This window comes from Solanum pennellii, chromosome 6, assembly GCF_001406875.1.
Source record: "Solanum pennellii chromosome 6, SPENNV200".
Classification (NCBI taxonomy): domain Eukaryota; kingdom Viridiplantae; phylum Streptophyta; class Magnoliopsida; order Solanales; family Solanaceae; genus Solanum; species Solanum pennellii.
The window spans coordinates 47933668-47945729 of record NC_028642.1 but is presented as its reverse complement, the minus strand read 5'-3'; the positions used below and the strand labels follow the sequence as shown (position 1 = coordinate 47945729).

Sequence of the window (12062 nt, the reverse complement as noted above, 5' to 3'; positions counted from 1 at the left end):
TCCTCCATGTCAAGTTTATCCAAGCAGCACAACACAAAATGCCTGAATGTACAATTTAAATAGGAAAACGAACCTCAAAACAGAGCAAAGCTTGTATATAAAATCTAGCTACAATGTGCAAGAACAGCAAAGCACTTGGAACAATATTGCACTATACATTTGGGAGATCTTTTCTACAATACTACACTAAGAAGCTTAAAAACCTACATTCCCAATATTTTGCATAGCACAAAATCTTAAAACATTGCAAATTTTTCAGCGGGCGGGGCAAGCCACCAGTTTGTTCAACATGATTACTTTGCAGCTGCAACAAGTGCAGATCTTGCTCGTGTAAAAGCAGAAATCAGTGATCCAAGCTGCAACTTATCATTGCAACCAAAAGTCAACCTATACCTGCGAGCCAGAAAATCCACAACTTACAAACATATGTAGCAAAACCGAGATATCATACTTCAACTAAATTTTGTGAAAAAAGAAATTTGATTAAATTCTCGACCAAAAAGATGGACAAAAAGAACGGATCACATTGCTTTTATTAAATTTATCATGTATTCCTTTTTTATATAAAATATAAAACCATTGATGACCATCTTTTTATAACACGAATAATTCTTTCTAGAAGCAGTGGTATTTCATTCCTCTTCTGCTGCAGGTGGTGAGCAGTGAGGTAAACAGAGGTTTGAATACACTGTTCAGAAGTCACAGAATCCATAATTGGAGATCAGCTGGTTAAGGAAATATGTGATTTCATCTTATGTGGCATAATAATCTAACCACGAGTTCAGTATATAATATTGGTCAATGATTTAACAAGTAAATGAGAAAATTGACCATAAGAAATGCTAGTCTAGCACAAGGCAAAGACAAAAAACCATCAAAAAGAAAGACATGGGATACATACTCAATATCAGCCATCTCATTGATCAGCTGAACTCGAACATTTGCCGGCATCTTAATCTTGAAGACAAACCTGATGTTTAGATGAGCAAAGGTGAGTTACGCCAAATAACTGTTACATGAAGATCTAAAAATATGTGCACTTACATGGTTACTTCTCTCACGATATCCACCAGAGCCAACCCTTTTCGTGTCTTGATTTCTGCTATTCCTATTAACAATTATATACGAAACACGGTAAGAGTAAATTGACTACAAGCACAGATATATAAAATGGGCAAAACAGGAGGAGAGGACTCTTTGAGATACGTTTGCAACTGATAGCAAAGGGCTCATTCAGTAGCCAGTAAGAGATCTGCTCAATGTCCTTGGGCAATGGGTTTCCAGTGCACAGATAGACAGCATCTTCTGAAATTTGCTGAGAAGCCATGTGAGTTGACTGCATAAAGCTGAAAGTTAGTGACAGTGAATCCTAAAAAGAACAGTCTACCTACCTGAAGAAAAACAAACTAACAGTAGCTTAATTTTTTTTCTTTCATGGCATTAATAGCACAATGAGCACCTTATAGTTTTCAATGGTTTCCTTTTTTTGTTAGCCAGTAAAAACAAGCCCCTCCACCAATGTATATATAGGTAGATTAATGCCAATCAAGAAAGAGACAGCTATGACATTTAAAAAAAAAAAAACTAGACTGGTATATTATTAGTTCAAGGATGCAATATCAGTTAATCTAAGTACCAGTGTTTTCATGCATGCCTGAAACTACCTAATAAGTTCAACTTTTTTCTTTCACCAAGAATGATCTCCTCGTGACAATTAACAGAGAGTAATGTCCTCCTTACTGAAACCAACTGATAAAAAAAGGATATCAAAAGAATTATATTTATTAAAAGGACCTTGAATAAGCAAAGCAACCCTAGAACTTAACCCCCCCCCCACCCCAGTCACAATAATCAGCTCTCTGCAAACGTCACCCTGTAGACTCTACCATGGCCTAACGAGTCATTAATAACTAGCCTCAGGCACAACATTACAAGCTAGTTCTCAAGGGGAAATGCTTAAGCAATGGATCTAAGTAACTATAAAATTTCACTTTTACATTAAATGAATAAGGTAGAATGAGTTAGTTAAGGCCCTTAGAGTTCTCCAACTCAATTGTGAGCTTGGTGAATTGAGGCCAACAAAATCTCTCATATATAATTGCAGCCATGAAGATTGATAGCTCCTCAAAACTTTTCCTTTTTCTTTTCTTATTTTTTTTACTGCAGTGGAAAGTGGGTTGTCAAGCTAGAGAAGAGAGCAAGATCTCTACAAGCACATTGTTAAAAAAAAAAAGAGGAATTTAACTTCTTTATCAAAAAATAGCTCCTCAAAACTTTTCCTTTTTCTTTTCTTATTTTTTTTACTGCAGTGGAAAGTGGGTTGTCAAGCTAGAGAAGAGAGCAAGATCTCTACAAGCACATTGTTAAAAAAAAAGAAAGGAATTTAACTGATTCGTAATGTGAAATTCCTAACCACAATAGTTGAAATCTAAATTTAATCTAAATGAGGATAAAAAAGATGAGGAGTTTGAACCTGTAAAATGTTTAAAGCTTTTCGCATGTCACCATTGCTTAATCGTACAAGTGCCTTTAAACCACCCTCGGGGACATCAAGCCTATAACAAAACAATGTGAAAGACTGACAAAAAGAAATGATAGTGTAAACTAAATAGAGCAGAGAGTAACTATGACATTATTAACAATTATCATGTCATATCCTCTTTTTTTGGAAAGAAAGCTAAGAAAATAATTAAACAGTGGCAATGTAGACCTTTGCAAGGGCCATAATATATTAGCAAGTATCCAAAACTTTATTTGGTTCTCAAGTTGGCGTTGAGGACAGACTTTTAGTTGTCAATGTCCAAGAAACGCCAGTATGCCAAGGAGAAATATTGATTGTAATTCAATGAGATTATCACAAAATAAAAAAGGATCTGGTAAGATATATCAAACAATCCGTAGAGAAATAATTACAGTATAATATACTCCCTCCGTTTCAAAAAAAAAGACCTCTTTTCCTTTTTAGTTTGTTTCAAAAAGAATGACCTCTTTTTTTTTGGTAACATTTTAATTTCAGCATTCCACGTGACACGTTTAAGGCCATAAGATCAAAGGACAAATTTGTACATTTGACCTAACTTTAATTTAGGACCACAAGATTCAAAATTCTTCTTTATATTCTTAAACTTTGTGCCAAGTCAAACCAGGTCATTCTTTGTGAAACGGAGGGAGTAATACTTAAGCATTCTTATCATTGATTTCCCAAAATTGTTTAAAGCAGTGCTATACCTAGATAACTTTCTTATCTAGTTAAGAAGATAGCATATGGGACTCTAGATTGGTTGTTATAAGAGGGTCAGTTGAATACTCTTGAGCACACTTGTGAGTTTCATAACACACTGATGATAACAGACAAGCCTAGCAAAATACAACGAGTGGTTGAAGATGCAAGATGTTATTCTCAAACAGAAAGCCAAAATTACTTGGCTGAGGAGGATGACTCCAATACCAAGTATTTCTAGAGTCGTCAAAGAGATAAGGAGATCTCAAATCCACAGAATCATAAACTCTTAGAGTAATTGGGTCGAGGGTAACCAGATCATCTCAGAGGCTGCTATCGATCACTTCTCTTGTCTATTCACTCATTTATCCAGTGATAATGACCTTTCATTTCTTGACAATGTGGCTCCTTTGATCACTGATGAGGACAACAATTCCACTACCATAATACCTGAGGAAGATGATATTCATCAAACCAATCTCCCCATGCACCCTAGTAGTTCAGCAGGATCAGATGGCTTCAACGGTCACTTCTACCATACCACCTGAAACATTTCCCACTGGTGCCAGTCTTTCCAAGTTCTTTACTCATACTAACATGGTGCTGATTCCAAAGAAAAAATCCCCACTGAGCTCAGCCAACTTAGACCCGTGGTGCTACAGCTGAAGCTTTAGAGGTTCTTACTTCAAAATCTGCCATACTTTTTGTCCCGTGGTGTACTACTTCAGCTGCCTTCAAACATGACAGATTGGACTGAAGAAAAACTCTAAAACATGAATATGGGAACATTTACTTCTTACTGGGCCATAAGCCATCATACAAGCATGACCACAGTTACATTAATCGGCTGGCATTTCAAGATGCCTTGAACTTCCGTGGCATGTCAAGAGAAGTTTGCTTGTCTTTTCTGTATCTTATTCACTATGTCTATGTATTTTACTAGTTGCATAGGCCTGCAATATATTCGGTCAAATGATAGTCTGGTGAAAAGTTTTAATAAAGCAACCAAGGGAAACACGTTGGTAATGCACATCAATTGCTGCGTTTAGTTATTTCTCTCTCCTTAGTAGTACTCAACTAGTGCTCAACGAACTCCATTAATCTGATGAGGCAGTGGACCTAAGGCATGACAATGCCTGAACCAATTGGAGAAAAAAGGAACATAAGAGGAATGAAGAAAGAAATAAAACGCCACTGAAGAGCACAGGGTTGCCTTTGCAGTACCAAATTTTGTCAAGGGACTGAGCAACATGAAGTATGCACAAAATAGTATAGAAAGGAGTTAACTTCAAAGGTAAAATGGAACTCACTGTTCAGCCTCAACAACATGTTTCAGCCGCTCAGAGACATGAACTGCATCGAGTGGAGCAAACCTAAATCGTGTACATCGTGATTGTAGGGCAGGAATAACCTTGTTGACATTGTTACATATCAAGGCAAACCTAGTGTTTCTTGTATATCTCTCAATCACTGCAGACGAATAACTCCACAACAGTCAGCTTTTGCAAGTATACAACAGATATTAAGTGTAGCATGAGGAAGGGGTAATTTCTTGCCTCGACGCAGAGCAAACTGTGCATCCTTTGTCATTGCATCTGCTTCGTCCAATAGAACTAGCTTCACCGCTGACTTTGCACTAAATAACAACAAAATTAAGCTTCAATTTACTTCCCTAAGTAAGAAAAGATGGCACCTTAACTCATCCATTATATACTACCATTGGCCATTTTTTAGTCTAGCGAAAAGTCAGAGACAGAATTTGGAACAATATGATAACATTACAAGTCTAAGAAGAAGACAATTTTGTAGAGTGGAGTGCCTGTACATGTATATATAGCCTATAGAGTTGAGGTGAATGTTACATTGTTCACTTATATATACTTCATATAGAAAATTCCTGAATATGCACCGCCATTCATTATTCAAGCTCATAGAATATAAGAAATTAAAGGAAAAAATTACCCAAATGAGATGCTCTGAGTACTAGCAAAGTCCTGAATCTGCTGGCGCACCACATCAATCCCACGATCATCAGAGGCATTCAGCTCTAAAACCATATTGTGCATCTGAGATCCATATAACTTCCGAGCAAGAGCAAGAATTGTAGATGTCTTTCCAGTTCCAGGAGGTCCATAAAGCAGCAAATGCGGTAACCGGTTACTACTCGCAAGCCTATCAACTTTTGCCCAAAAAAAGTCAATTATGTAACATTATTCAGTCAAAAATCACTAAGAATATATAGATATCAAAACATACTTGTTTCAACAATATCGCGATGAGCAGCAACGTCTGATAAAGACTGAGGACGAAACTTTTCGACCCAAGGAACTGATTTCGGTTCAGTATTGGAGACTATATTTTTGCCCTTGCTTGGTTTTGTGTCAATTTTGTCGTCGTCGATATCCATTAACGAGATAGTCTCCGCCATTTTCAGCTTTACTCAATTCTCTCACTTCCTTAAACCCTAGGAGTGGGTATTTCAAGAACAAATGAACAATAGCAATATTTGGACCGTCGGGTCAAGTTATTGGCGCCAATGAGTTTTTATTCATATATTTTTATTTTTATTTTATTTTCATGTGTTGTAAAATATATCAAAATAAAAATAAAAAGAAAATAAATGGCTGTATAGTAAGTACTTACGAGTATTTATTAGCATATATTATTATAAAGTAAAAAAAATTACAATTAGTAGTTTTATAACAAATATAATGATAAAAAGAAAAATAATAATACGAGATATATAGGAGTATTTCAATGATACAAAAACTTTTCTATTATTCAAAATACAAATGATATATTCAATGATACAAATAGAAAATGATAACTTTTTTCAAGGCATCAAATGAATTTATAAATACAAGTACAAACACACTAAGCAACAAATACAAACACGTGGTAATTGGTAACACACAAATACAAATACACGAGATAACATATGAATACATACATATATAAATATAAATACAAATGCACAAGGCAATAAGGGAAAAATTCTATTAATAAGCGAATTTATAATGGTTAATTAGTTAATATAGCTACACTTTAATTAAATTATTCATTCGCTATAAACTTACAATCAAAATTACATGTTCTACATCTAGTATTGGTATAATTCGGCTCCTAATTGTATAAATTTATAATTTTCTTAATTGTATATATCCAAAATTTATATATGCTTATCCTAACTTGTATGTAATTTTTCTATTGATACATTTGATTTGTATAAATTCTAAAAAAAAAACGTAAAAAAATAAAATTCATTTTTATTTATCTTATTTGTATTTTGATAAGCGAATTATACAAACAGAAATATTCATAGCAAACGAAACAATGGATATAGAGTGTAATCATGCAAACTGTAGTTAAGGATGCATATTAAGTTTAATTTCGTTATTATTTAGAAAATTTCTTGAATGATATAAACACACATGGTAATGCATAAATACAGATATACAAGGCAATAGATGAATACAAATACACACGAATACAAATACTGTTTGTTATGAAATACAACCATTGATACAAGTATCTTCGTTGGTACAAATTATATTCGTTAATATACTTGAACTTGATATAATTATATTCGTTAATATACTTGGTACAATTAATTTGTAACAATGGATACAACAGTTTTTTGACACACTTATATGAGAAAATGGTCTAAAACCTTCTCAATCTATATTCGAGATCTCAACTACACACTCCAACTTCACGGATGTTTTATCACCTCCCTAAACTATTTGAAATTGAAATTATTTGCTCCCTGAATGCTTAGGTGGCAAGAGTGTGTAGTTCACTCTCTCAACGAAAGTGGAAGACAAAAAAAAATTAATTAAAACTTTAATATTTTCCTTATTTCCTTATTTTTTTTAAAAAAAAAAAACTTTATTCTTCCTTTTATTTATTTGTTACTTTTTAGTTTCTTTCTCCATTCTTCTTTCAGCAACTACACAAGCATTAACAGTAATGACTTGGTTGATTTATCAAGTGAACTTGATTTTTCCACTACCAGGTCTCCTCCCTCATAGTTCTTCCATCACTAAACTCCCTCTCATTACGAATTACACACTTCTCATAGTCGCTCTACTAGAAATCCATCACAAATGATGTCTGTTGTTCCACCATGTCAGAAGACACTCATCAACAACCAGTTCCGATGTAAATCATCATCACCACATACTTTGTTTTTATAGCTAAAATTGATATAAAGAAAATTTTGGGCGTTGATTTGTTAATGATTTTGGGTTAAAATTTCATTAATTAAAAGAGAAAAAAACAAAAGATAATACAAAAAAAAGAGAGTTTGATGGTTGAATCAGCTATCATTAAAAGAAAATTGAAAATTTCCAAAGATTGAATTGATATGAATTTAGAAGAAACCCATGAAAAACGGCTTAGCATCAGGTTGATGAAGGGCCGATTTCAGTTCAACGAAACTCAAGGCAGCGAGAACAAGTGGAGAAGACGGAAGTTTTCTTTAACAATATCTAGTTTAACTAGTCAATTAGAAAACCTTTGATATTCTCTTGATCGAATGAGTTTTTGAGTCTGGGTTTGATTGTGTCTTTTTTTGGTAATAAAATGGGTCTAGCTATGGCTGTAGAATAAAGAAAAAGAATTAGTAGTGGAAGAACAAAGATTACATTTGTTATTGATGATAAGAATTATTTTTTTTCTTCTTAACAATATTTTAACTTAATTTTCTATTTTTCTAAAATACTTTTGTAGAATAAAGAAAAAGATTCTTTTTTTTATTTTAAAAAATGTGATGTGATATGGCAGGAGCGTGCATATCACTGCTCAATAAAAATCTGGGTATGACTTTTTGAAGGGGTATATATTTCACTTTTAAAATGTTCAGAGGGGTGATAGGACGCCCGTGAAGTTGGAGTGTGTAGTTGAGATTTCGAATATAGATTGAGGAGGTTTTAGATCATTTTCTCCACTTATATCTATTGATAGAAATCAATTATGTTTGTGAAACATTTAATATCATATATTTAATACAATTGTATCTCTCGCGCCCCTCTTCTCTTTCACACATATCTTGATCGCCTCAATACTCCCTCTCTCGTTCTTGCTCGTCTCTCTTCATCTCTTCCTTCTAATATTTAATTATCAGTCTTAAATAAACTATAGCTATAAATATCTAATTAAACCCAAATTACAATCATTTTTTAAAGTTTCTTTATTGAAATCTCAATTGAGCACAGAGTTGAAGAATGAAAGTAAATCTTTAAATTTTTAGTCTAAAATAAATAAATTATAAATACATCATAGTTATAAACTATATAATTAAAGGTAAAATAAAAGGTTTAAAACTAAAATATTACTAAATATATAAGATAGTCATTTTTTTTTATACTTTATATATTTTGAATCTCAATAAATAAATAAATAAAATAGTAAAACTATTGAAAGATATTTTGATAGAATTAATCAATTGAAAGAGTTTATTTTTTATATTAAGAGAAGGCATATCTTGTCAACTTGTATTTTATTTATATTATGATAAAATAATAGTGCTAAAAAATCAAAATAAGGGAGGTAAACATAATGTTATAAATTACATCGAAGGTTAGTGTGATGAGGCGAAATATGAAGGGAGGTTTTCAAAATAATCCCAAAAATTTAATATTGCATTTTGTGATTTTAGTTTCACTTGAAATAATATTGAAAATCATAAAAAATATTTTTTTTTAAAAAAAAACTATCTACTTTTATTATAAGGATTATTTTAGAACTTTGAATTAAACAATTCAAAACTTCATAATTATAAATAATTTTTATAATAATATCCAAGGTAATGTATTGTAAACAAATGACTAAGATCTTCAAATAGTTCAACATAATATGTATAGAATTAAATGTAAATGACTCTATCATCTGCAACTATAATAAAAATAAAAAGAAAACAACAACAATATATATAGGATTAAATGTAAATGACTCTATTATCTGCAATTATAACAAAAATAAAAAGAAAAATATTAGAGTATGTTAAAAAATGAAAATGAAACAAATAAAAGAGTCATAAGACTTACCAAGATATTTCAATTCTTTTGCTTTTGCCTCTGTTTTTGTTTCTTGAATGTTCTTGTGTATAAATTTACCTTTGTTTTTGTTTCTTGAATGCTCCTGTATAAAAGGAAAGACATGGTCAATCCATTAAACCATCCATGAGAAAAGAAATAATTGGTATGTATTCAGTATATTGAAAAGTAAAACAAAAAATTCATCTTGAATCAAAAATAATAATTTATATATAAAAAGATCACCTGATCAAAAAATGTTCACCTAGTTATAACTTTTAGATTGATTGAAAAATGAGAATTCTCAGTAGAGAGCTTCAATTTGCAAAATAATTTGAAAATTGAGAAAATATTTTGATGTATTAATTATGTTTGTTTAGCCAAATTTGTAAGAAATCTGATTGGTTTGAGAAAGTGTGAGAATTTGATTAAACTAAATATCTTTTGTCAGATTTTCTCTATAGGAGGGAGATGGTCAGAATTATATGTCATTACGGGCGTTTGGTTATTGTATAACATTTATTCTATATAAAAATTGTGTTAGTTTTACTATATTTGATAGAAATTTTGTTTTAGATAGAAAAATCAACATAATTTACACCTTATTTGGTTGGTATATTCTAAATTATGTACGAAAGTTATTCGCGTATTAATTTTATACGATTTTTATTGTGTTTTGTATCCCTACATAATTAATATCAACATAAATTATGAGAAAATCTATGTATAAATTATGCGGGTAAAAGATGAAATAAGTTATGTGAAATCTATATGTATTAAAATAATAAATTACGCATTTATCTATATTGTTTATTTTTCTATCTCTTTATTGAGAACATTACCATTATTACTTAGTATACCAATATTGGATATTTTATTTTTCAAAAAATTAGTTGAAGAAAATATTAAATGGGTGCCCGCTACAGTGATTGCTTTTCAATAGAAGGTGGCGGTGGTGCTTCCGATGGAAATTGGGGACTTAGATTTGTCGTTGTCATATACATTGTTTTCGCTAGAATTTATTTTTGGTCTCAATAAATAATTATTTTTTTGTGCTCGTTCAAGTCAAAAAAATATATAAATTGTTTTCAATCATAACTTTTTATTTTTCATTACAACATCAAAGATTCATAATGACGTGAGTATAGTAATGGTGTTGTTGGTTGTGATTATTTGTTGGTTGTTCAGATTATTTGTTAGTATTCAGATATGAAAGTGTGGAGTTATTTGAAACTTCATGGGAGCCATGGTTAAAACTTTGAGCTTGCTAACACACATTTAAAACAAATCAAAAGAATAAAATTGGAAAGGAATAAGATAAGGGGGTCTGGTTTAGTGTTTGTTGGTGATTGATTTGGATTTTGAATGGCTGTTTTGTGATGGTAATTGTTTGGTGGATAATGGTTCGTCGGAAAAGAAGAACAAATGGCGTTGTGGAGGTGGACTTATGGTGGTGACGGGTTGGGATTGGTTGTTCTTCGCCGGCAAGTACAAAGAAATTTCTTGTATAAATTCAAACGAATGATTTCTCTAATGAGATTAGAGATAAAGGGGGTGAGATTTAGTGATAAAGAAGATATAATTATTAGAGAATTTTAATAATTAATTAGTGTAAAATAGAGTTAACAAAAAGAAAGATAATTAACAAAGAAAAGAAAACAAAAAAATATAAGAAATTATAAAATTTGACGTGGCACTGACGTGGCAGCGAGTGTAATACACAACATGATGTGAGAGTGGTGTTACACGTCAAATTCATTTTTTAAATAGCAAATGTGTGTAATAAATCGTCACAATAGTTTAAATGTGTAACTGATTTTTCGAGACGATCGAAAATTAAAAAGTTGTGATGAAAATCTTTAAGTTAATTCTTTTTCTAAAGAGTAATGGGAGGAGAAGGAAGATTTTAATTTTTTAAAATTCTTTGTTTAACTTTAGATTTTTCTGACACGCCAATTTTTTTTTTGTTGCCAAGTCAATTTTACAAAGTAAATAAATTCAATTTTAAATAGTAAAAGTATGTAATTTTAGTTTTTTTACCATTACTACACTCACATTATTCAATTGTTTCTTCTTCCATGAACACCACCATGAAACCATTAACGTTGTCATCATATTAATTCCAAATCTATATATTTCTTCATAAAAACCACCTTTTTTTTCTAGTGCAACAAGACAATATGAAATAACTCAGCAAGAAATTCTTTGAAACAAATCGTTCGCCATCATAAAACAAAAAAATAATTTTCCAACCGATTTTAATCAAAAATGGAAAAAAAAAAACCAATCTCATCAACTAAATAAATCTATTCGCAGAGGTGAAATTACAAGTTTCAAAATTTGTCAATACTTAAAAAAATTTAAGTTACAACCTTCTTTTTAAGCTTTGGAAGCTTCTCACCACACCAATCACAAATTTCATCATATATTAATAAACCCACCATCAAGATCATGCTATCACTTTCTTTACCACAAGAAATTATAAAGATCCACCATAAAATTCAATATTTACCTACAGATTCATCATTATATTTTATTTTATTAAATCAATCATCAATTTTATCAATCACCAACAACATCGAAGAATAAAGATAAAAATTATGAAAATGGTGAAATAAAATAATCAATAAAGTAGAATATAATTAGAGATGGGGTGAGGTGGGGAGGGATGGACGGAAATCAGATTTGAAAAATAATGTGAAAAAAATAAAGAAGAAGAATAAGGCAGGAATGCTATGATGAAGAAGAAGAGTAGGAGAGTGAGGGGTATGGATAGAAAGAAAATTTTGATTATTTTTGGCTAAAGT

At 31.3% G+C, this 12062-nt stretch overlaps 1 protein-coding gene across 1 annotated transcript; it reads right to left on the bottom strand.

Annotated features, from left to right (window-relative positions):
- Positions 1-39: 39 nt before the first annotated feature.
- LOC107020979 (replication factor C subunit 3) lies at positions 40-5728 on the bottom strand. The gene is made up of 9 exons (XM_015221538.2): positions 5477-5728; positions 5183-5399; positions 4777-4856; positions 4531-4690; positions 2474-2555; positions 1207-1336; positions 1045-1108; positions 902-970; positions 40-393 (listed from the first exon to the last, which is right to left on the bottom strand). Exons 1-9 carry the CDS (start codon positions 5646-5648, stop codon positions 294-296), a joined length of 1074 nt encoding a protein of 357 aa, XP_015077024.1. The 5' UTR covers positions 5649-5728; the 3' UTR covers positions 40-293.
- Between the last annotated feature and the right edge of the window lie 6334 nt (positions 5729-12062).